Source organism: Drosophila erecta, unplaced genomic scaffold (genome assembly GCF_003286155.1).
Source record: "Drosophila erecta strain 14021-0224.00,06,07 unplaced genomic scaffold, DereRS2 tig00000000-arrow-pilon, whole genome shotgun sequence".
NCBI lineage: Eukaryota > Metazoa > Arthropoda > Insecta > Diptera > Drosophilidae > Drosophila > Drosophila erecta.
The window spans coordinates 19,493,282-19,520,516 of NW_020825194.1; the positions used below are offsets into that span (position 1 = coordinate 19,493,282).

The following is a 27,235-nucleotide window of genomic DNA, read 5'->3' on the forward strand; positions in this document are numbered from 1 at the left end:
CCCTTTGTTGTCTTTAGCCGACTTCAATTAGCCGCAAGTGCACTCGTTATTTTTTCGGTTTCCTGATAAGGATCCGCGACCATATGAGTGCTCATGCTTCTGTTGAAAGACCAGCAGCAGAAAAGCAATATGAAATATGTTTATATGTTTATTTTTAATGCCTGTTTTCTGTTCTCTTTTCTGTAATAATAAACATAATAAATAAGTAAATCATTTATTCATTAACTTAAGCTGACAGACATAAAGTTAGCTTACTATCAGAAGGAATGAGTTTGGCTTCGCCTTTACATTAAATTAATCCGATTTATGAACTTAAATCACTCTTCGTTAATCTTCTATGGACCTCGTGTCTTTAATAGACCAATTACTGGGCATATGCTCCTTCCGCCTTCTTGGCGTGCTCCTCTTTTTATAGCCATCAGACATAATTATCCTTATCAAATCAGAATCGAATCGCTCACACAATCCGCCCGGATAACGACACGTAAGTCTGGCCAACCTGCGGTGTCTCCTGCGGCGCCACTTTTGTTTATAGCCCTTTTACGGCTCTTTCAAGTAGTCACGGGAGTACGGAGGAAGTTTTTACGACGCTGCACTTGAACCACATCCGATGCGATCCAGTCCGGCCCAAAAAGCGGTGTCGTAGAACATCTCGTCCTGGTGGCATTTCAACACGTCGTAAAATCATCTGGCCGGCTGTTAGAGCGGCTTTTACGATCTATAAAACGGCCGTAAATCGCTGGGGTGCTGACTGCACTTTCGCCTTCGAATCAACTCCATGATGATGGCGTTTAATTGCCGAAGAGCTGATTCAAGTCCACGGACACTAAGCCATAAAACCTGAGCGTTTGCCAGGGGCCAAATGGAGAGGAGGGCTTCGAGCAAATCGACGCTTTGTTTTGTTTACGGCATTTGTCGAGTAGTAAAAATGTCGTAAACGAAATTGTTATGAATTGCGGCAAATTAAATAAACATCAAATGCCAAACGCTTCTGTTCGAGCTTGTTGTCTGTGGTTTTTATGTCTTGGCTGTTCATTGAATCTTTATGTCGGGCCCTGACTTTCCGGGTGTTTAAAATGTCGTTAACCAGTTCTTCAATGATTTACGGGCTCAAATATTAAGTGGTTATTTTACAAGTCAAAGTCTCGTTGAGCGCTTTAGCTTCAAGTTGGTTGTTTGGTAGACACTTGATATCCGCAAAGGAATCTGCTACGACAACGACCAACACCAAAGAAAAGGCTTTTCGCCTGCTCCTCTTACCTGCAAAGCATGAAAATGTGACCCCAAAGTAAAAATTATATAAAAAGCATGGAAAAATCCGACTGCAATCGGAGATAGCGATAAAGGGTACGAGAAGAAGCCATAAAGGAGACAAACAACAAACAGGCCAAGCGGCCAGAAAGACTCAACGCGAAGCCAAAAGGCCAACTGCTGACTTGGTCCAAGTCAATGCTTTCACAGTGGAAGTTAACAAGCGATAAGTGGTTAAAAACGGTACTGAACTAAAATAAATGGAAATTCAATTATAAATATTGTCGAGTTTCCCGACTATCAGATTCCCATTACCAGCTAGTGGGAAATTGTGCAGTGACATTCTCATCAATGTAATAGCTAAGAAGCAATCGAAAGCTTAACCCAATATTTTCATTGGACATGGATTCAAGACTCTTCTTATGTGACCCATGGTATGTTGAATTGGGAGCAGGAGTGCCTCGTCGTTTTCTACCTAGCCATGGCCGTATCGGGCCAGAACAGGCCAAGCCTTTGGATCGGCCTGAACCCTGCTCCGTTGGCGGTGCTGCTGTTGTTGCATTCCGGCATAGCAATGACCGCAACATTTACTGGGTCTGAATCTGAAAACTGGCATTGGGATTGCGATAGTGTTGGTCGTTTGGAAAAGAAGCGAGCCAAGAAAAACAACACAAAGGAGGCAACACAAAAACAAGAGGTTTCATAATGGCTGCGACATTCATTCGCATTCGTATCTGTGCGGTTGTGTCCGTATCTGTCTGTATCTGCATCTGTATCTGTGTGGGATGGCCTGCAAGTCGCAAGATTTAAGATTGTCAACCATGTTGTTTATTGCTCTCTCAAGATTTGTCGCAGCCCGATCTCGTTGTTTTTGTACCTGGAGCGGGTTTATTCTTCAGTGTTTTTGTTTTTCTTGAGTTGGGGCCGTGCGGATGCTTCGTCGCCTATTCCGCGGAATTACTCAAAACGCTGAGAAAAATCTGGGGAGAGATAGGGACGCGAGAAATGTTACCCTGATGGGATGCCTGATGCCCAGGCATGTCTGCGGTTTTCGTCTGTGATTTATCTCCGCCGTGTCTTAGTCCCTCTTGAATTCCCCCTTTGTTTTTGTGTTAAGGAGGCTTGTCAGCTTCCTTCGAATTCAATTAATTGGAAGATGGATGCCACGAAATGTAGTTTAAATGGTTTTTAAATAGTAAAATGGCGTTTCTGGGTTAATTTAACGGTTTAAAATAAAATTAGAAGATACATAAATATATGCTTTAGAAAATATATTAAAGAATAAGTGCTATACTATACTTATTTTTAAGGCAAAGAATATAACGAGAGACCATAGTAGCATGTTGTTATAAAACATGTGTAGAAATCTTACCCTACAATCTGTTATTCAATTCAGCTTGAGGATTATCATTAACCCCTCTATTTTTCGGTTTCTCATAGATGGCGAGCACATCTTCAACACATGGACCTATCGATCCGTAGGACACACTACACTTAACACTTTTCCACGGACAGCAGCCCATGTGCCATTTATGGCATATATTTTGTATCATATTTTGCACACATTTTAACTCATTTCGAATTGCCAACAGAATATTCTCGCTTCCGATGCGTTTTTTAAGCCGATCCGCAACGTCCAAGCACCCGGGAACTGGAACTCATACTGAGTGTTTACAAAACACCAGCCGCCGATCCCTGAAGATCCTAAAACATGCACGGATCCTGGACCGCATGCAAAAGGGTCACGGATGCGGGCATTTGGACGGATTTGGACACGGCCAGCGTCATAAATCATAAATTTCCAAAGGCTGTTGGTAAAAAACCAAATCCGAAACGGTTCGCCACGCAACGGGAATGCGCCATAAAAAATGTGTGCTGCCTTTTTTGCTTTTCCGCTTAAAAATTAGCACCAAGGTCATAACAGCCGTCGGCCATTAAAAAAGGTGCCTTCGCTCACCTTTATGAGGGCTAAAAGAGACAGGAATAGATAGTGCGGTAAAACATCGCTCATTAGCAGCTGCACTTGTGTGTTTTCAATGAGGAACCTGACCTGGCCTTGGCCGCAGTTTTTTATTAGCCATGTCAGAAATTATGATTGTTTCATATTTTGTTAGACCTCTGCTTACAGAGGCAACCTGCTAATTTGCTTTTAAGGGAAATATCCTAACTCACCTTGAGCACTCGCCAAGGTTTTTTATTCAATTCATTTAGACCCCCCTTAACTTGGCTCAAACTCAGCTGCATTTAGACCCTCCACAGATTTCAGTAACCTCCCCCATGTCGTCCTGCGAAATTCGGGATGTCTGCCATTCCGAACAGGCGTTGCACGAACACGAGTATTTACACGGACATGAAAACATTTGCGTAATTAAATTTGTTTTATGTAGTGTCATGTTTAATGGAAAGGGGAGAACGGCTAGCTTTTGACTACGGCAAATTCATTGACTACAAATTCGGCAGAACTGGCTAAGAGAATTAGGACCTTAACTTCAGTGAAGTTAATTAAGTCTTTGGTTCTATCTAGATACAGATTGAATAAAGGAATAGAGCTTGTGAATAGTTATTTGTAGTTAGCACACAGGGCTGCCGGAAAATATAATACATTTTTCCTAAATTGGTTAATAAACGCAACTTTAAAGAGCACAAAACCATTTCATGTCGGCAGCACTTTAAATCTAATAAAACAAGGCGGCTTGCATTAAATTCCCAACACGCACACCCATTTTCACATATGGTGACTGCATTATTTAGGTGCGTGGTATTAACTTTAATGCGATATCCTATCCGATGGCCGCCAATCAAAGCTCATTTAAAGCGACGGCGCATAATTTGAAAATGTGTTTTTTGCACTTCGGGCCGCGTTATTAGCCTATTCGTATCATAATTAATCCTAAACACGCAATTTGTGCCAAATAATTACATTTAATACGACTCCTCCCCGCTCTGCGCTGCATTGTCGGGCAATTTGCATTGAAATGCTCAAAGTGAAATATATGGCGGGTAATTAAAATGCATTTTACATTCACGTGCTGCTTTTCGCCCAGTGGTCGGCCGTAATGGCGAGTGCATTAACAATTAGCTGACCGCATCCATTGGGCTCCTCTGCAGCGTGACCTCCCATCTCAAATCCCCAATCCCGAATCCCGCACCCCATCCATCCCCGGTAACATGATCCTCCTAGGCAGCCTCGTATCCCCGGCAGTCCGCCCACAATTCCACAGCTCCAAGTTCCACTCCTTTCCATTTCCATTCTGGCCGGCAGCAGGACAACTGAGTGGACAGATTTATGCGGCCCGGCTGCCTGGCCTGTAAATCTCTGGCCCCCGGCTGCAGGGCAATAAACACGCATTGGCCCACGACAGCGCCCCACCCACCGACGGACGCACCACAGACAGCACCCAGAGCACCCGGAGCACCACCAGCAACCACAACAGCCACTACGCCCACCTTGAAGCCCCGTTTGGCCAGCTTCAGTTTTGGCCAAAATCTCTGGCCTTAGATCCACAGGGAAAAATTGCTGAGCCACTCCAAAGATTCTAAAATCGAAATGGAGCCTCCTTGCGAAAGCATGGATAGTAGCGGCCTTCACAAGAGATCGGTGTGTAAAATTTTCCCGCAAAACTATGAACATCAGAACTATTTGACGTTTACGTCATTAATTTACTTCGCATTTTTTCTCCGTGTGATGGCCAAGCGGCGCAACCAACTCCATTACATGAATACGAAAAAAATATACCTACATATAAATAAAAATATATGTATACATGCTGTTGTAGGCTGTTGTTGTTACAAGATTTAATTTCGTAAAAAAGTTACTCACGAAATTTACGAGGAGTACATGGCGTGTGGTTGCCGACTTTTCCGCTGGTGTGGTTGTGAGTTCGCATAAAGTGTTGCCGCCAAGATTTATGCGTCATGAATAAACCCCAGGGGGGTGGTGGTGGCTAAGGAACAGCTCCAACAATACCGCCAACAACAACAATGTCGCCACTAACAGGCCCGCCACAACATTGGCAACAAAAGTTTCTCCGCTCCTCGGGGCAACACAAACGTTCCCAATAAATGAAATCCGTTTACATAAGGAAATACTTTGGCCAGAAACAAAAGCAAATATCGATTAACTCATGCATTTATTTATTTCCATTCACCAAAGTATACGCCTCAACTTGTTTTAAGTTGAAGAAAAGCGAAATCCGTTGTGACCATTTTCCAACGGCTCTATGAGTAGTAAAACTGACCTTATGTACGAGTAATATTCATTAGTTTTCTTAAGGGTGAGTTCTAAGCCGAATGATATCCTATCATTACGATTCATCAATAAGAAATATATGTTAAAGTAGATCAAGTTTTTGATTGGGAAAAGTGCGGCTGATACTTAGCCAGCGATTTATCCATGAGATCCCTGCACTTCATCTTGAGCATCAAACGATCAAATATTTGCAACACGTTCTGCGAATGGTCCAAGCCGACTACTCTGGTAATTGAAGAGTGGGCTTAAGATGGAGAAACAATTGTATGTGGGGCAGGCAATTTATTGGCCTGGCTAAATCAAAAGGATCTGGGGATTGGCCCGGACTCTAGGGCTTGGCCTGGACCGACTCGCTGGCAATAATCCAGTAGAACGCCATAAAAGCTGTTTATGGCTTCGCGCTCCTTGTGCGCCATAAATCGAGCAGGAAAAGGAGGAGACACCCTGGTTGCCAAGCTCTGGAGCTGAGATTCTGGACATGGCCCTCTGGTTCCGACTCGATTCGGTTTCTGAGGCAGGGAACATGGAACAAGGAGCAAGGAGCTAGTGGCCATGGGCTGCCAAGACAGGCGTATATAATTTAGTTATAAAAATAACTGAAACTGCGCTGTAAGATGAGATCGCCTGTAATGGCCGGATCCGCAGGTTTTGGCTAGAACTGGCCCCGGGCCCCAAGCTCCGTGGACGTGGACGTGGAGCGGCGTCATTGTAAATTAAAAATAAATGAAGTGCGTGCTTTCCATTTTCCATCCATTTTCGCTCCTATCGCGCTGCACTGCACTGAGTCCGCGCGGTGGAAAAATTTCGATTAAATTATTTATCAGGCTCTTTGCATCGCCGCATCCGCGATTTATGCGCGGTAGCAAAAATGCGATTCGGATTCGATTTTTCAGCTGCAGCGGCTGCCGTGCGAGTAAAAGCCAATTAAATATTTTTATCAGTAGATTGCAATGCGGATGAGTAATTTTATTATTTATGGTCTTTTCGGCGCAAAAACAAGGGCGAAAAAATAACTGAAATTAAAACCAAAGTGGAGTTTCAATTTGCCAGACCCACTGGTGCACAGAAAAAAGAGCAATAAGCATGATTAAATCATATCAAGTAATAAACGTAGGAATGTCTGTTATTGTTCGAGTGTTCGAGTCGCATTATCGACAAGAAAACTTCAATAAGGAGTATAAAATGAGCCTACTGCTATAACATCAACTGATTTTTTGAAAACTGCCATACAGTTTTTGTATTAAATCTGCCTTATTTTCTGCCTGTGTGAGCCATTTGATGCGGCATTCATAAATAATCCTTGACACAATTGCAGGAGCGAGACGACGGGTGTGGGGATTCGAGCCAGCCATGAGTGTTAAATAAATTCTGTCAGACAAATTAAAAACGCAAATGTTCCGCCACCTCTCGTTCCATTTGAATATCCATTTCCATTTTGCATTTCCTTCCCGTGCAGCTGATGCTCTAGCCTCCTTTATATCCGTCTGGGCGACTATTATTAGAAGCATTTTGCAGATATTTATGCCGCGCGTGACGCGTTGTCTTCCGCTAGTGGCGACCTCTTCTGAATCCCCTCGGACAGAGAAGGAGTCGCCACCCATGCCCATGGCGTCCGCATTCCCATTTGCATAATCGCTTTCGATTCCTCGCACGGCCCGCGCCTTAAATGAGTTATTTGCGAGGGGGTCGCCAGTCGCCCGCCATTGCCATTTCGATTAGTGAATCAATAAGGATCTGCTCTGCATTCTAATGCGATTTATGGTCGGGCGGGAAGATTGTCGCATAATTTTATTCCAATTCTGATTCGTTTTTTATTTCGCTGGACGGGAATAAAAGAATTTAAAATTGGGAAGCCAGGGGAGCGACGGAAGCGCTATGGGATTGGTAATTTATCCGAAATCAGGGTGAAATATTGCAGTACCATGTGACCAGTAAGTGATACTGCCATTTTTAGCTTTGGGTAGTGGTGCGCTTAATTTTCCCTGCAAATGGCTAGAAAACAAAACAATAATAATTGAAGGGTAAGACGGAACCAACATGGAGATGTTTTAGCTGCAGATCCCTACTTCCTAAATTGATTTCGCAGATAATAATAGATCAGACAGCGTAAGCTGCTACCTTATTTCCGAAGTTAATTCATAGACAGATGTATGTACTTATGCAATTCTAGTTGCGATTGGGTTTGCGATTGCTTGAGGCATTACTGCCAACTGTGATTACTTATGAGTACACGAGGATCGCATCTTAAAGTGCCACTGATGCTATCTGCTAACTAATTTGCAAGTATTATTGCACAGATCAAGCTCATAATTAAGTGTAGACGATGTGGTAGATGGAAAATGAATGCGCTGATAAAACAGATGGTGTGGTACAGGCCATTTTCTTTTCCAGCCTATGAATCTAAATAAGTCAACACAAACGTTGTATAAATAGGTTCCTAAATTCAAATCGAGTAAGCGATGACACAGTCATACGGAATATGTTCAAGTACACATGTTAAAGCTCCTTATTAAAACGCCCCATCAAACGTACATATATTAAGATGCTGATGTCTTCCATTGTCAAGCCAGCCAGAAATCCGGATTCGGCACTGAGATAAATATTCATTACATTACTTTTAAGGCCAACTCCCACACGGAGTGATGACGATCCAGAAATGAATGCCCAGCGAAGCGGCAGAGCGCAGATTTAATTAAAACATTTTCGAACTGATGGCGGATGGTGGGGAATTTACGATGCCTTTGAGGCGGGATCATCTGCGGATCGGTTGGCGGATTGAAGCTGGCTGAAAAACGAGCTGCGTTACAATTTCGCTGATTGCGCACAATTGCAGGAGATACAGATACGATTTACATGCAGCCATACGGGCAACAACAATAGCAATCAGCGGAGCCTCGCGAATTTATAGTTCACTCGCAGCGCACAGCCAAAGTTCATAAAGTTTCATCAGACTAAGGCAGGAAGGCAGAAAGGGTTTTAGGCCGGGTCCACAAAAGGCGCATGAATATCGGAAAGTCGGAAAGACGGCGGCGAAGATGGCGAAAAATATATTTCGCAGAGAGCTCCTTAAAATATGCAAATGAAGAAATAAATTTGCATCCCTTTTTGTGCTCATCACACACTCGCACACCGATGCAGCCTTTACGTTTCTATGTGTGCTGCAATCAGTTTCTACACGGAAAAAAATGTTTGTTTCCGTGCTCGTCAGTTGTGTTCAATAAAGATAATCTCTTGTTCAATTTCTTTCAGCCTTTATTTGTATAAACGTTTATTTTTAACTTCATAAGTCATGAAAAAATCGGAAAAAAACCTTGAGAAGTATAGGAGAAGTACAGAAAAGTATTATTTTTGGTCATTTATTCAAATATGTTGTATGCGGGTACGGTATATGCGGAACGATATGAATATTTTTTCGCTTTTTCACTCTGCACAAATACATTTTCGTGGAAGGAGCTCGGACTCACGTCTCGGGCATAAATAGCACTAGCATATTCAAAGCCTCCAGAGGCTGTCGTGCTCGCCGCAGAGTCAAAAGATTAAGACACAAAATTCTTTATATGCTAAAGCGCAAATAACATTAAATTAAGCAACTTTTTGTGCTCTCCCCAGCTCCCCAGAGGAGCAGCTCCTCCGCCCGCCTGCGAGGATGAGGACGTGGTTGAGCATGAAGATGAAGATGCCGCTGGAGGGGCAGGAGGCGAAGCTGGGAGCCTGGAGTCGAGCCAAGGCTAAAGTTTCTTGCGGTTAACGGCAATTTATGCATTTCGGGTTTTAATTCTAAAATTGTGACTCACAACAGGCGGAGGCACTTCTTCTGCGGACCAGAGTGTGCTCACCTAATGGCTTTGGCTTTGGCTTTGTTCCGGACCGGCAAACACCATTCCATACGTGTAGCAATTACGGCATTTGAGTTTGAAACTTTTACTTTGCCTGCAGAATGGGCAATTGGATGCGGAAAACTTCAGCGCACTTTACACGTATGCAGATTGTGGTTGCTGCAGGAAGAGGACATTTTCACATCCTATCCCATTTTCGGCTAAGGCTAAGCAATCCAAAGGGATTTAAGCGTAGATGGCTCAAACCGTGAATACCATAACACCCTATATCACCTTTTCCAGGCCTGTTATATGACTTCCTCACTATAATTTAATGCTTTTATCCTTGATGAATCTCTAACCAACCACTGATTGGTTTGCGCTCACCTCACCGATTACCTATTTATCAGCCGATTTCAGGCCGTTTAGTAATGCCGATATTCATTACATCATTGAACTGCAGTCGAGGCACATTGCCGTGCAATAGCAGCTCATTAAATGGCTGAAACCTGGTGGGGAATACCAGCAATTCACTTACGAGGAACAGAAACAATGGGGCATCTCCGCCGCCAACTCTCGACAGGCCATAAATGGCAGCTAAGCAGCAGAGTTATGGCCATCGAGGCTGCCTCCAATTTGCCACCAAGGATGCGAAATGCGAAAGGCCATTAATGGAAGCATGTGCAGTGCCCGGGTCGAGGTTGGATGCTGCAGTGGGACCCATCTTTCGGAGTGCACAGAAAGAAATCACTATATAGATGGAAGTGTAAAATTGCATGTCACATATGTATAATAGAAGCTCATCTGCGAAAGTCTGCTCGTAGTGGGAGAAGTTGGGCATAATATATATAGTTTGTTGTTTGACTAGTGCCTGTAAGCCGATCATAAGCTGTCGCCCAACTACAACACCACCATTTCTCGCCGTGTGACCATTCCAGTTCCCAAATGGCGTGTTGATGCGCTGCCAAATTGGCCGCCGACTGCAGAATGCGTGTGAGACGATCCAAGTTGCATTAAATCATGCATTAACCATGAGCCTGGAACCCGCTTTCTGCTGCTCAAGACCAATTTGGCAGCAATCCTTTGTTGCCGCAGTGCAGACAATGTTTTAAACATCGTCTGGTTGGAATGAATTTTTATTGGCCACGAGGTTTTCTCTGCTTCCTCTGTTTTCTCTGGCATTTGTCAGGGAGTCATGAATTTTCCACTGTCGGTGGGTGGAAGAAGCATATCTGCCATCCCGATAATAACTTAATATGAGTTTTTAATCCCGGTCTGTCGTCCTGCACACGGCGACAACCCCAAATCCACTCTGATGATTAAAAATGATAAAATTGTTTAGTGCCGCTGGCAATGGGTCTCCCGGGTGCCCTAAGCTGCTATACACACATTATAAAATGGTCGCCGGGATCAGCGAAAAGGGACAGGACGTGTGTCTGATTACGGACCCAGTTGTCCTTTCGTCCGTCCATTCCGTTATTTGGTCCTTGTTCCTTGGCCCTTGGTCCTTGGTCCTTGGTCCTTACCCAGCCTCAGCCGTGAGCAAACAGGAAAATGTCAAAATTTAAGCTCACCAGTAGCCATGAATGCTTAATTGTGTCGCATGTTCCTGGTGCGAGTGGTGCAGGAGTGGTGCAGGAGTGGGTTCGGTGGTTCAGTGGAGCGTAATTAAAGCCGGCTTACGGTGGCCATATATGACTTGATGGGCTGCTGAAAAAGGGTTCAAGTCGGAGGGTTGCGTGCCGGCGCTTTATCAACCTGATTTGCGAGATTGGATTCAGCCTCGCCAGCCCGTGGCTTATGTGGCTTTATTGCGGTCTTAGCGGTCCTGTGGTTGGGCTCCAGCTCAATGCGGCGGTCCACTGTGCAAATACATATTTCAACAGAGTTTAACAAATTAATTCAGCAAAGTTTCGCAACTTTGCACGATTTGGCCCGGCTCCAGAAATGGAAAAGAGGCGGTATCTGACCGAAGAGGATGGGACACTTGGCCAAATATCATTTTCTTGGCCAAGTTTCCGCCATAAATTTACTAGTCCGGAGCAAACGGACCACTTAAAATTAACGAAATTGGCAAAGAAATTTTGAAACTTTTTATGGATAGAATATACTACATTAAAGTCATTTCCATTAACGAATTTAATGTTAATCTTAATCGATACAAATTTACTTATATTTAATTTTAAACGAGCAACTCATTCAATATTTCCTCATTGGATATTCGATCTAATGGATTCTGGAAACATAATAATTTAAATATCTGAATAAAAACCCTTTGAGAGTTCAGTTCCCGAGCAGGTTATTAGAGCCTTTACCGTTACCATTAAAGCCCAATTGACTGGCTGGCTTAAAGCCTAACCCTCCGATGACTCCATCTCTGAGGCAATTCACATTCCCCGGCTATCGATCCCTGCCCTCCTGAAATCCCAGTTCCGTTCCGAATCCTTTTGTTCGCCGGCAGAAGCGAAATGACTAACGGCAGGCCAAAAATAAGAGGAGCCCGTTTCGTGATTCGTCTGCGTTAATCAACTGGCTGGAAAGGTGAGTCCGGTGCTGTTAGCCGTATGGGAACAAAAGCCCAAAAACAAGAGGTGGAGAAATGGGAATGCGAAACCAAACACGAAAGTTGACATCACGGAGTAACGAATATGTATGTGTTTTTGGCCCTTTGTTTCGCCGCAGAAGTTTATTTTGAACTTTTCCCAGGCAGCGGCATGCGAGAAATGCGGTCGGTCTCCCTTTTGCCTTAATGGCCCAAAAGGACAAAACGTGTTTTTAATTACTCGTACTACGAAGCCCCCTTCGCTATTTACGGGCGACATTATCCGTTGTAAACTTGCCTTTTAGCCGGAAAAAGTTTTCCCGAACTCGGAAAACTCTGGAATTTCTGGTTGCACTTGCCAATGACTGGGATTCGCAAACAGTTTCGAAGCGTTCAATGGCGCATTAAAAGTCGATTGCCTCTGCCCTATTCCCTCTGACCCTGGATTTTCCACGCGCCGATTGGACGGCGGCCTTCGTAGCCATAAATTCAATTTCCGCGCCATGAATTCCAATTCCATTAATTCCACTAAATTGACCCGCGCGCCATCTAGCGGCATGTGGACGCACTGCGGCGCGATGGGGCGGGCCACGCCCTCCCTAGCCCGCCGTCCCCCCACAATCGGGCTTTAAAGTGTGGATGAAATAAGCCTGTGGAACCCAACCGAGTTAGGGACCAGACCACGATACCTGCCTATCTGCCATGGCCAGGAAAACCTGTTTTCGGTTCGGGAGCGAAGTTCCTGTTGAAACGGGTTAGGGGCCCAAATTCCAGCCAAAATCACATGAAAGAAATCTTGAAGAACGCTGGTTGGAGCTCAGTTGCATCATTGTTTTTATTTCTATGCTTTTTAATATTGACACAATATTGATAAGCAAATGTTAGTAGTCAAAGACATCTCACTAACGAAAACAAAGCATGTCTGGTGATCCGATATTCCTAGGATCCTGAAACGAGTCAAAATTGTAGATTTAAAATATAGCCAATGCAAAAATATAGTTTTTAAAGTGATATAAAAAAGGTCCTTAGGAACTTTTTGAGCTTCCAAGTGAGGTCTTTAAACCACTTTACTGTTGTCAGTGACTTAAAATGCTGATACCTGCTATCATTTTACAAAAGGGTTAACATTTTTTCCAGATCCTGCCTTAGAAATTTAATGAAATTGAAAGAAATTCACGTGCCCGCAAATTCAACTGGTAGAACCAAATATACCCTCACAGTCCTTCAGCTGCTACAATGTGAAATCATGGAGATGCTCTCCCAAACACTTTGCTTCGGCCATAACAATTACAGCCATAACATAAATTGCCGCAGCACCCAAACACAATTAAAATAACTGTCATTGTATTGGCATTAAATGTCAATTTAAGCGAGTGCGTGTCATTCACGGCCTGTCCTGCCCATCATCCCCCTCCTATATATATCCATATCTATATATCCCACATCGCCTGTGTTGAGATTGCAAGTTAGGATCGAAGTCAGTCGTCGCCTGGCAATCGCACTTCCGTTTCACTCCGCGCTGCACTGAATAAATATTTTCACAGGACGCCAACGGGAATTCGGGAGTTTTGGCCGCACATTCAATAGATTTTCATCACTTGCACTGCGGAAAATTAAACAAACATCCCCCAGCTGAGCCCGGTTTTTCCGGGGTGGCTGCTGCCACCACGGACCGCCATGTTGGCATCGATTTTCCATGCTGCTCGGTGGAGTCTCTGGCATGGCGAACAGGATTTCCTCTGCTGCCCCGCCGGCCGTGTAGATACAGATACGGATGCTGAAAGGCAGCCTCCTGCGGCGGCCACCCATTCAGTTTCAGTCAGCTGCACACTCGATCAACCGGATAGTTCTGAAAAACCACAGTCTGGGGCAAGAGAATATACCCGTAGATGTGCCGGATGGACTTTGTTTTGACTATTTTTATTTATGAATAATTATGAATAATAATATTTTTATTTTATGAATTTATTGTTGCGCGATTTTGTATTCACTTGCATGACTTAAATTACACAATTTGCGGTTTTGTGTTCACTTGAATAGCTTGAATTAAATAATTTGTGTGATTACGAACAACGCCATATAGACTACGTGAATGTTCATCACTCTATTGAAATCGACACCGAAGCTCCACAATGGCTACACAGCGACTTCCTGCGAGACTCCATCGCCCAAACACCCCTTCTGGATCTGAGGTCCTGGCGAAGGATCATGAATCAGGCGAGTGGCCATAATTCCGCCGGCAGATAAAGCTATTACCGCCATGCCGGATAAGTGCGCAGTCGGCGCAGAACGCTGGCGCTCCAAGCGGCGCTGTCCCCGTTAGATTAGAATTTAAATCCGGTGGCAGGGCCAACCACCCACCAATCCACCCACCCAGCTACCCTGCTACCCTGCTCTCGCAAAAGAGCGAGTACAAAGGACGCGACTCGCTGGGCCATTAAGGATATCACCCCGAACGGCCGGGAACTCCGGTTTCAGCCGTTCCTGGATGGGGCATCGTTCAGGCGGGTGGTTTTGCTCTTGGTGCTCCCTGTGCTCCTTGTGCTCCATGTGCTCCATGTGCCACCCGTTTCCTGGACAGCGCAGCTTAATACAAACATTGAATAAATCTCATTGCGGCGTTTATTTTAATTTCTACGTAAACATAAACTACGAGCGCCAAGGGAGCGGTCGTCCTTTTCGCGAGATGGTGATTTCACGCAGCAGGATACACAGAAGGACACCGGGAAAGCAGCTCGTTCAGTGGAATTTATGCCATTATATATTCCAATATACAAGGCATTTATAATTTCTCATTTTACAGCTGTGCGAGCGGAGTACGTTCGAGTTGCGCTTTTAATTAAACGCTTATTTGGAGTACATTGAAATTTACTTTTAACCACATACTTTCAACATATCTGTTTCCATTCTTAAGCGAAATTCTATTTTTAAAATTATTAATATTTGTTTAAATGTTCTAAATACCATCTTTTATTTGTTTTCAATTTCATATTAGGCCTTTGATTTCGTGTTTGACTTGAAAAATGTAAGCAAAATCGATTGGTTTTTGTAATTATCCCGTAAACATGTAATTTTATATACGCGTATGAGAAGATTATTCATGGAAGAAAAACCAGTAATTTCGGATGCCATCTCAGAATCCATTCCCAATACATATTTTATGTGACTGCTGACTTGGCTTTCAGGAATGTGCTTGGTACATTTGCATGCATAACGACCAATTAATATTTACCAACTCGATGTTTGCGACTGGGACACCGACACTCCGTACCCGGCACGTTCGATAACCTTTTGCTACCCAATTGCAATGTTACCCTAATGAACTGCCGCCACTGGAGGCCAACAGATAGGTCCGTGGAGTGGCACGGAAAAGGGCGGGTGGCTGAAATCAGCAACCTAATGTTGCATTTTATCGTCAAGACGCTCTGGTTCCCTCACCTTATCGCAGCGAAGGCAGATGAGGCCGGAGCCGAGCTTCTCCCCTCGTCGGTGGTGGGAAATGGGAACGAATTCGGCAGCATGTTTGTATAAATTTTTTATAGGTAATACACTTAAGGAAACGACACTTAGAGTCATCATTACAAGCGCTTCGGCTGCAATAACAGGCCATCTTGCACATAGTTTTCGCAATTTACTTGATCCCCGGCGTGCGTCCTGGATCAATGGATGTGGAATGGGTAGAACGGGTGGAATGGGTGGATGGGTGGCTTGGGTGGCCGGAACAGCTCCTGGTAACTGCTGGCCTCAAGTGCCCGAGGCAGTCGATTAGCCGTTTTAGGCAAACTTCGGGCCGCAAGCGATGGCGTTTTCATCATCAGCTATTGGCCATTAAGGACACCGGTGGCAGGTTATGAGCTTGGTGGAAATATGCCAGGGTTTTAATCTTAAAGAGGGGCCCGGGAAATTGCTATGTGATATATTTTCCAGACAAAGATGTCTGAGATGTCGGAGACTCCACGCTCCACACTCCAAGCTCCACGCTCCACGCCCCGGTGATTCCGAATCGCTTCTAATAATGCAATTGATTCCTGATTTGCACTCTCCATTTCGAAATTGGCCGCCGGGGCAGAGGGAACTCCAGTTTGGGAAAGAGGGCGGACGAAGACGCGAGGGCAACGTGCGCATTCCATAAATCCCCGCTTCATTTTCGCTACATTTAACGTCAAAATATGAACCCATTTGTGAAACATTTTTGCCGCTGCCGAGCGTCCAGAATGCCAGTAGCCATGTCCATTATAACTACAACAACAAGGGCGACGGCAGCAGCAACAACAGGCGGAGCCATATTACGGCAATAACGAGACGGACAAAAGAAAAACTGGAAAACGCGGTGAGGTCCGCGGAAGGAAAAGCCATCCTCGATGGTCGACCTCTGGGTGGGCTTTTTCTGAAATCAAATACACTCGTATCGGACATTGGAGGAGCCGATGATACAAATTGCAGGCTTGATTGAATATATTTTATGTTAAATGATAATTATAAACAAATAACTTATTAAAAAATGTATTTTGTAACCAGATATATTTTTTTTTATAGGAATATATATAACGGAGTGCAAATATACCTACGTATAACTACGTATAACATTCAGCAGCTGTAAAATCCTAGATCTTTAAAACTTGTTTAAGATAGGAAAACTTGACAAAAACTTGTGATTGGGGGATCGGGCAAATATGCTAAGAGGAGGCCGCAGTAGTACAAGCAATTTCATCTTCTTATTCATGAATTTCCGGCGGAACGAGTCCGCCGAGTGTCATTCCCGCCGTTGTCCTCAATCGGAAGGGACATGGGAAGAGGCAGAGGGAGGGGCGGAATCGAAATCGAGTCGATGAGATGCGCACGTTCCACAAAAAAGCAACAATGGCATCTCATATGAGGCATGCAGCAAGCCAGTCTCCGGGGCTTTGACTCCCGCTGCAATTACGAGTATTTTTTAACTGCTTATTGCGTTTTCGTCCTTCCCATCCAAACCCCCGGCACTGGGGGCCATTGAGGTCCGGATATGAGTGCCAGCAACAAGCAAACAAGGACCAACAACTGAATTTCATTCGATTTCGATGCGAAAGGGGATCTCGGGAGCTCGCCAATAAAAATTAACGATACACGCATACCCAGTCCACGAAATGTTGGCCTTTATATAAAGTATCTTATTTTTTCACATCTTTTTGCTCTGGTGGGTGGGTCGAAATTTCAATTTCGTTGAAAACTGGATGGCGCTGTCAAGAGGTTCCCACATGCCCATGTTTTTGGGAGAACGCTTAAAATGAAGAAGGATATAGCTTTAAGTTTTTGCAGCTAGCTTAGGTTCCAGTTCCCTAAGTAAATCACTATTATCCTAAGTCACATTTATCCTAAGTTACTCCATTGTCTCTGTGCACACACATAGTGTGTATCTAACACCCTAATAACCAACCATATAAGCATCCCATTTCCGAAGACATAACCACCCGACTATCGCCTTCAACCCGCAATCACAACATCATTAAAAATCGCTGCTTCACTTTTCTCAATTAGCCGCTCTGGTATCGTAACTCTGAGACCAAAATCTAATTTAGTTCGATGGGAAATGTTCCATAAGGCAAAGGAGCTGGCTGCCCCATGATTTTTTCGCACACCAAAGAATCCTTGCACCCGATGGAGGTCGTAACAATATTTCCACGTTTTTGCCAAGTCCGGAATGAGTTTTTGAAATTTATTTCGGGTTCCGGGTGGGGAGAAGGGAGGAAAGGCATCCAATCCGAAATGCGGCTCGTGGAGAGGGCGACCAACAGGCGAGTGCCATTATTTTGATACTCAGGGCTATTAACGTTAATTTTCGTTAGTTACGTAATACGTATTCGAAAGCACCTTACACCCACACACAAATACCAGGCCATAGGCCATATACATATATATCGAGTTCCATTACGGAAAATCCCCTTCCCGGTTCGACTTTTTCTTGGGGAAAAGCAAGCATCCACCATGCGTGCAAATGCGATGTGTGGAACAGCTTAACCCCACACCGCCCAGTGTGCCCTCAGAAACCCCATTCCCATCTCCATTCCCGCCACCTGCTCCTCCGCTTTTCCTGCCATTTCCCGGGTGTCTCAGTTTGTCCGCAGGCCGATGGCATTAAGGAGATTTACGAGTACATGATTTTGCATGTTCGGCGCCCCCAATGCCATTTAGATTCGCTTAGGTACATTTTCATCCTGGCACCCACACACGATCCCCGCCTCACATAGATACATACTCGTACATACGTGTACGAACGGGTACGTGTGTGTATTTGCGTACGCATTTAATGGGCCATTAGTGCTATCAAATACGCATAAATATCTGCACTTTGCCAGAAGTACACCCGGACAGATACCCGTGCAAATTCAAAACACAGCTCCGGATGCGAGTCCGGAATAAATACCCACCCACCCAAACTCCGGGTCCATGTACTCGTACCCACCTACCGCCCATGGGTCGGGAGCGAACAAATATTTGCAGATGCCAGTTTATGGCCGACTCGATGTCCCTTTTCAGCTCAGCTGGGCAGTTGGGCGGTACGAGGATTTGGAAATGCAATATTGTAAATCGCTCGCCCACAATCCCCTCATTGCTTTGGCTTTATACTGGGGCATTTTTGCCGGGAATATCATAATGAGATGTATAATTACTGGGCGTGCTTTCTGGTTAACTAAATGTTTGGAGAGTGCTCTGGAGCTCATTGTGCACATTCATGGCATTTCTAGCATAAGTGACTCCTCCAAAACTTGTCATAGCTACATTTTGTTTTCGTTTTTGGATCCCTGACTCAACACCATTGATGGAAGGACAACAATTCACTCCTAACAAATTTAGAAATATTATTATAGACTCGTTTTCAGCTTAGAATGCCACACGAAACTGGTCTTAAATTCGGAAAATTGGGCTCTTAAATTGTCGTGTTTTTACTTTTAGTATAAATGAGGAAATGGGGAACACAAGATGCGGAACCCGTCGAACCCCCCCAATCTTCGTCGAAGAGTCCCGGTTGGTTTGCGAAGAAGTCGACTGAACAGCCCGGAGGACATCTGGACACAGGTCCAGTCCGTCAGAAGGTCAGCAACGTGGGCCTCTACAAGGCGACCTTGTACAGCAACATAGGCTCCTTCTTCTTCGGCATAGCAGTGGGCTGGTCAGGAGCTGCGGAGAGGGGCGTGATGGAGCAGCACTCCTACGGCTTTCAGCCCACGGAGTTGCAGTGGAGCGGAGTGTGCTTACTGCTGACCCTCGGAGCGGCCTTTTGGTGTGTGCCCATGGGAATGATGGTGCGCTGCTGCGGCTGCAGACGTACCATTCTCATCCAGCTGCTGCCGAACATCCTGGGATGGATCCTCACGGTCTTCGCCCAAAGTGTTCCGATGCTCTATGCCGGCCGCTTTTTCCTGGGAATGTCCGGCGGTGCCCACTGCGTGGCGGTGCCCATCTACAACGCCGAAATCAGCACCACCAAAAATCGCGGGGCCATGGGCGTATTGTTCGAAGGGGCCTGCATTTGTGGGGTGATCTACAGCTTCGCAATGTCGCTTTTCCTCGAGCTGCGGATCATTAACTTCGTGAATCTGGGCCTGCTGGCACTGGGCCCACTGCAGATTCTCATGCCGGAGTCGCCGGCGTACCATGTGGATCATGGTAACGTCGCACGGGCGGAGGACTCGCTGCGGTTTTTGCGTGGCCAGCAGTATGACACCAGGAGGGAGATCGACCATCTGACGCGGGAACCCACTGAAAGTGAGCGGGAAGTGCGCCAAGGACCGCTGCTGGGCTTCAAGTACAAGAAAGTACGACGAAGTCTGGCGCGTTCCTTGGCGCTCTCCGTGCTCCAGAAGCTGTGTGGTGCCCTGGTCTTCATCCTTTATGGCTTCGATATGTTGGACTGCCTGAGGCTTGGGCGAGAATTTGGCTTAATCTTGTGCCTGGGAGTGGTTTTGGGTTTTCTCGCTTCCTTTTTTCTTGTAGATCGCCTGGGCCGTCGACCGCTGCTGATCTTTTCCTCGGCCGGAGTCGTCTTCGCCTCCATCTTCCTGGGATTGTACTTTAAGGTATGGATGACGATGGACTTGACCGCCATGTCCTGGATTGCCCTCGTCTGCATAGCTTTCTTCGTGGGCTGCTACACCGCCGGAGTGGGCTCGCTCACCTGGCTGCTCACCGCGGAGCTCCTAGTGAGACCCATGCGACCCTTGGGCTGTTCCATTGTCTGCGCCTCCAACTGGCTGACCGCCTTCTTCGTCATCTGCTGGTTCGGCAGCCACGAGGTCAAGTGTCAGCCGTACCTGTTCCTGCTGTTCGCCATCATCGCGTCGCTCATCCTGCTCCTCGCGCTGATCTACATCCCGGAGACCAAGAAACTGTCCTCGGCCAAGATCCAACAGAGGCTGGGTGGGTTCATGAATCGGCCGACTGCGATTACATTCACGTCCAGCAGCGACTCCTCGAACGCGTAGTGGTCAGGAGTTCGGTAATCAAATTAAATAAAAACTAAATTAAATGTAATGGCTAGAATTTCCCCCATGGGAGATTACTTTTGGTATTTGGGAGTGAAAACCACTTCTCATGCAGATGAAAGATTAATATGAACTAATCTATACTTCTATCTATAAAATAATGATGTTGCTGCACTTCCTGCCGCATTTGCTACTACATTGTCATAAGCATTTACATATTTATACGACTTGTATGGCGACATTTTCTGCTTTGCGCACTTTTCCTCGCGCGCGTAATTAAAAGTTATGTTTTACACTGTAAATTCATTGGCGGTGCTGGCACATTTATGAATTTATGCGCAGTGTGCGCTGAAAGCTGCTCCAAGGCGAACACAATCTGGGATCGGGTTCCACTGGCGTTCTGGTACGAGAATAAATATTAATTTGCATTTTGCCACATGATTTAGACGGCCATAAAGTCCAATTAATGAGCCACTGCAACTGGGGCCTCATTGAGACAAATGGCAGAGACAAATGGCTGCGATGGTCGGGTCGACATACTTCGTCTTGATCTGCGGCATTAGTGTGGATGGTAAGTGGGCCGATTCGAGTGGTGCTCTGCGATCATCCCGATTTATCTATCCGCAATTAATTAAATTGAATTGAATTGAATTCAAGCCGAATTCCCGAAGCCCCGCTCACCTGTCCGCCGGATAAGTATTTACATTCCCACGAGCGGCGCATGCAAATCGGGGTCGACATTTCGCGGCAAAAATACGAGGCACCATAAAAATAGTTTACGACTTTTAATTACGGACACAGCGTGCGGTCGGCGGACAGGGAAAATATAATGGCTGAGCCTTCTGGCCTTTGTCTTTCCCGGACTTGGACTTCTTCCTGGCTTATTTATTGGGGTTTTAAGCGTCCATTTTGGTGGCTGGTCCTGGGTCTTTGTAAGTCCGATTCCCCTGAATTATATCTCAATTCATTCCCCCCAATAAATTTGATAAATTTCTCATTTTGCTTACCTGCCCGCTGGGATCTTCCGATCTCCCATCTACCATCTCCGATCTCGGATCGCCATGCCGCCGAATCGTAAATTAATGGAGGACTCCGCCATGTGCTTCCAGTCCCAGTCCCTGTCCCACAGGCTGATTAAAATGTTCAGCTTGGGTTTCTCGGCCATTAATTATGCACGTCCGGGGAACATTTAAATGTATAATTTCTTTAAGTGAAATGGAAAATTAATTATTCGAGTGTGCGCCTCGAACAAAGGCAGTCCGAATTGAATTGTAATGAGCTGCATTCGCTAATTGAAACGACGTCTAAAGCTCGAATGTGTCAAATCGAAATAATTCGGAATAAAATCGAAATGTTCCCCCATTAAAGATTTGATAAATACATATTTACAATTAAAAATCTAAATACTTTCTCGATTGAATAGGAGTCTGCATATTTGATATAAAAGAATAAAAATCAAACCTATCATGTCTTGGTGATGGATCAGAGTCCTGTTTCCACCTTTCAACTTGACCCCTTTAAGGAACCGCTTTGGATCTGCACATTCAAGTGCTCATACGCGAATGTATAAATCCGCATCTGATAAACCCTGAAATACACTCAATTTGTGTGCGGACCAACTTCATTTCGCCCCGAGATGCTGGCCAAGTGGAAGCCCCTGGAAGGGCCAAAGTAAAAAGAAGCCAACAAGAGCTGCCACTAAGAAGCGCATGTGCATAACCGCCCATTTGCGTGGGTGCCGACTTTTCCTTGGCTGCGCTCCTGCGAAAAGGATGGCAAGATGGCCAAAACTCGCAGCCAACGAAGGTGAAACTGGAGTCCAAATCCACGAACGCGGCTCCAGCTCGACGGCAAAGGCAAGTCGTCGTATTGATTTTAGTGGCGCATTTACGCGCGATTATCGTTTAGTCGGCGATGCCCGAAGTATTACGAGAATTGTTATGGCCACCGAAATGGCTCCAAACGATGCTCCCAGCAATTGCCAAGAACGAGTCTGAGACTGAGAGGACATCCTCATCGTCATCGCGTCGTCTTCGGCTTGTGGCCACCAAAGAAGCTGAGACAGGAGCTAGAAACAGCATTCTTGGCCAAGTTTGGGGATGGGAAAAGCTCAGACTGGCAAGCGAAATGCTCATCTGAAGCTTCTTTTGTTCAAAGTTGCCGTCGGGCGATGGCTAATTCCTTGTCGAACCACAAATATTTAAATTAAATGGGAAAACAGATTACACTTGGGCTTAATTAGGTGTTTTGCCAATCCATTTTTGGACACACGCATCAGATAAGAGTTTTTATTAATTGTGGCATATAGCCCCCAATGAATAAGTCACAATGCCTTTAAATCCGAAACATTTTTGGATGAGATCCTCATTGATTATAGCTGTCGAAAGGGAAATGAGCACTTTCCAATCACTAGCGCTTTCCACAGATCCAATCGATCGATCCAACGAACATGGAAGTCTAATAATGAAGGACCCAAGGGGAAAAGGAAGAAACGCTGCCGCTCAAAAGGATGCATGAAAATTGCTTTCATATTTCAGGTGATAATGGTTTCCTTATGTGAATTTACAAAACATTAAAGCTCCTGCCGCTGCGCTGCTGCTGTGCACGGGGTATACATAATTTGGCCAAAAAGCAATTCACGTTAATGGCGCAAAATCCCAAAAGGATAAGGCGGCGAAAAAAGTGCACGACCCCCCTAGAAATCGCCCTTTTTTCGCCGATCCCAGCGAACGGAAATGGCGAAGGGACATCCGAAGATACGGGCACGATACGCGATTCGGGGGCGGGATTTGGGATTTGTGATATGGAAGGAAGGACCTCCAGCCTCCAGCCTCCAGCCCCCAATCCCCAGCCCCCAGACTCCCGGCATGGCGACGCCAGCGCCTCGTTGTTTATTGTAATGGGCGTTGTACCGGCGCCGCAGGACGAAGGACCCGTCCCCGTCCGGCTTTTTGGGAGCTGCGCTCCTGCCAAGGATATACGAGGTCATAAACGAGATTAAGAACGCTGCTGGCAAGCGAAAAAAGAGCAACAAAAAGAGCAGTTCAAAAACAAGCTAGTGGAACCGGGCCAGGTACTTGCTGCTTGCTCCGTGCTCCTTAGATTCGATTTTCTTGTATTGCTCTTGTGGGAAATGCAAAGAATAATTTCGTGCATCTTTTTACATCCCCCTCCCACAGTCGTGTGTATTTTTTATGCTTGGCCAGGACTCAAGGATTTCGACGTAACCTTCGAGCCAGGTCCTTCCTTCAGAGCTGCATCTCCTACCTGTTCGGTTTTTGCCGTTCCAAGTGCAAATTTCAAAGCTGGTGATAATAACCGTGAAATATGAAATCTGCAAGTGCTTCGATCTCTTTTTACGCCCCTGGCAATTAACCTTGGTCGAATCTTTACTGGCCGCATCCGTTGCGGTGGGTTAATAAGTGCAAAAAAACGAGCACCTTGCCAAGAAGAAGTGCACATTACAATGAATTGTCCTTGGCTTCACATTACCGATTTTAGTTCGCATTTTCCGGAACACAAGTGCTGTACTTTTCTGCTATCTTACCCAACATATGACCTTCTCCACAAAAACTTCCTTTTTGTGAATTATGAGAAAATGCTTAATAAATAAAAATATATTATTTCCTCTTTTCCTAATAATTTCTTTATTTCTTATATAAATCAAATGCCCAGATATTGGAGTTTTTAAGTATTTTTATGGCTGAAAGTGCTTCTTAGCTGTTTTGAAGCCGCTTTTTAATGGGTTCCCTTGCCAGCGACAACATCCTGTTGCATAGGAAGCGCCACGAGCTAAATCTGCGGCTCAAATGTTTATCTTTCAATATGGAGCGTCGTTAAAATAAAGGCGAAACGCGTTTTGAATATCCAACCACTTGGAGACGGGAAATTAGACAAGTCCCCCCTATAGGAACTGTAACAGCTGCAAAAATTAAATGCAAATTAGAAAAACTCTCAAAAACGCAATAGCATTAGTCTCAGATGTGAGAAATGTGATATAGGAATGTATGTACATCCAGCCAACCCACACCGAGGACAAAGATAGGACAAGTGCGGCTGTGTGTGCGAGCGGGCAAGTCATTTTTCTTGAGACTCCCCAGCAGAAAAAGCAATTTAGTAAGCTGCTGGGCCGAGGTCGAGGCTTAGGGCGGGGGGAGCGGGGGGAAAGCCGCACAGGAGGGGAAGGGATGTGGCGGAGCAAACCCAATTTCCTTCCCGGCCAAATGGAATCCGCCGGCTACGTGCGCCCCAAGAAGCGCGCGCGTCTTCCCAATAAATCTTCTTTACGAGCGCACACTCTGGCAACAATGGCCGTTCCACCACCCTCTGGCACACCACCCACAAAACCACCCACTTGCTCGCCCACGGAAAATGAACCTAAGCAAACTATCCGAATGGCATCTCAGACCCTAAGACGATGCTGCTCCCGACCAGCTGCACAGGGGAAAATATCCAATATCTGTACACAAAACTCTAATTTCACAAAATACGTTTTCAGTAATTACAAATAATACATTTAGCTTAACATAACATTTCTTTAGCAGATCAGATTGGAAATACATATGAACTATACATATTTAATATTATTAGGTCCTGATCTTAAGACTTCACTGCGAATTTGAGAATGTTGGGCAAGTATTTTTCCAGTAATTTGAATGCTCAGTGAATCCTATGCGATTTTTTGTCGTGCAGAAACAGTGGCTGCCAAGAAATGCGGCAAAAAGCAAACAAACGGCCAGGAAGGAAAGGAAGGCGCCTCTAAGGGTGGGTTGCCATTCCCGCGATGGCAGCCAGCCATCTTCTCCTGCGCCATCTCCTGCTCCGGCACTCAGGAATTCCGCACAGCCACCCCGGGAACCCCAGCTTCCTGCCGTCCGGAGTTGGCGGCAGCTGCCTCTGGATGCAAACGCACGAAATGGAAAAAAATGGCATTTAAGAAGAGCGAAACGAGAAAAATAAGGAGCTAAACGACTTTGGAAATTCCATTTGAGCAAACAACAGGCAGCTCCTCCCAAGAAAAGGGGGCTGGGTGCTGGGTTTCCCAGCAGAAACTGGAGGCTTCGAATGGGAACAAGTGGAGCCGTTTCCAGGCTTTAAGTTGGTTACTTAAGTCCGGTTCTTTATTGTCTTAGCAAGCCCAACCTTGGGGTACCTTCTTCTCAATGCTTTTACAATAGCAAGGATTTATTCTCTCATTTAGCTGTTTTAATGATACGCTCAACGAAACAAATGCACTCATGTAATGGTTTTATTTTTTGTATTTCCAATTATGGAGTTTCAGACTAGCGTGCTGCAGATGTATGTGCAATCAAAGTGCTCTACTTTATGGCAAGATATGCGGTCTATTGGAAACTCCACCACCATTTTGCATGTGTATATACAAATATTAATATATGTTGGACAATGTGCATGCTTCTGTGTGCCGCAGAGCAAAGGAGCCGCAATAATGCAAATGGGAAGAGAGCCGAGCCATCGGCATCCGATCCAATATTTGCGGCAATAAATAAGTTTAATGTACAAACTCCGTGCATGCAAGAGCATATTAAAAGTGAGAATTATATTCTGCCAGAAGCTGCTGCCAAGCACGCATTTTCCAACCAATATCTGCGACCTCCCACCGCTCACATGTGCGCTGCGCATTTGCATAAATATAATTACGGGTGGAATATAATAACGCAATTTTAAAATTGCGTTCAGTTGGAAAAATGTTCGTGCGCAAATTGAAAGCACTAGTCTGCAGCCCATTAAAAGTCGGAAAATAGAGCGGGCCAATACCTACATCAAAGGCATTGAAAACTGGTCCAAGATTCGATATTCGCGGTATACGATTGTCTTACATGTGATCTGCCTAACCTAGCCTTTCTACTGTATAAAAGAAAAGATGTGGAATACCTATCTGAAATATATTTTCTAGGGGCGGGGCAGGTCGTATTTGGCCCCGCCTCCAAGGCCATGAGTACTAAGAACACAGAAGCATTTGGGAAACTTGGAAAAGCGCCACACGCAAGCCAATCGAGCGGTTGAAAGAAAGGAGCGAAATGCCTGAGATTCCTGCCCTTTTGGGAAGGTGGAGCTGGAGCTGGAGCGAGGCATTCATATTTATGCCTGGCCAGGACATCGGATGCTCGCCCATCAGCTTCGATGGAACACCCTGCGTACGTGTTAATATCCTTGAGTCGCACGCAACCCGGCACGGAACCATTGTAAAAATAAAATGCCATTGCAGTTGATTTTCAGGAGGAGGAAGGGTATTCGGGGCAGTGCGACTGCTACTCATGTGGAAAACGGAGAGCTCCTGTTGGGCGTGGCAGTTGCCATGTGGGACAAGTGGTGCGTATTCATTAAAACTTTATAATCACCAAACATGAACGATACGTGATGCGATTGCCAAGTGCCTGGGCCATTTATCGAACATGAACCTTCGAGGAAGGGCTTGAAATGGGAGGAGCTATCCGCGGAACATATGGAAAAGTTAAGGGTTTGAGGTCATGGTGAAACTTTAACCGTACAAATCAAAATGTTGGCATCTTGACCAATTTTTAAACAGTTTTGTATCTTAGAATCTTACCTATTGTATTGTATCTTATCTTATTATAATTAGAAAATTTTAAAAACATGTATAAATAAACATTTAATTGTTCATAAAATGCATATAAATATTATAAAACAAGATAGAATGCTATAATCTATCAGATACCCGTTACTCAGCTAGTGAATTATGGAGTTTAGAACTTCAGCCTTGGGACGTTTCTAAATTTTGTTGAACTTCTCCAAGATCATCAGAAAAATTAAAAAAAAAAAAATGATTTCTAAATTTTAATGCAGATTTTTAGAGAATTGCGCCAGAAACTTTTAGATGTATGCCACTTCAAAATCCGATTAAGATAAGTTGAGTTATGGAGTTTAGAACTTCAGCGAA

General features: G+C 45.0%; 1 protein-coding gene across 1 annotated transcript; it reads left to right on the forward strand.

Moving 5' to 3' along the window:
- The first annotated feature begins 18,732 nt into the window (after nt 1-18,732).
- Nucleotides 18,733-20,367, forward strand: LOC6552473 (glucose transporter type 3). Its single transcript, XM_026981209.1, has one exon. The coding sequence runs from the start codon at nt 18,793-18,795 to the stop codon at nt 20,314-20,316; it is 1,524 nt and encodes a 507-aa protein (XP_026837010.1). The 5' UTR covers nt 18,733-18,792; the 3' UTR covers nt 20,317-20,367.
- The last annotated feature ends 6,868 nt before the right edge of the window (nt 20,368-27,235 follow it).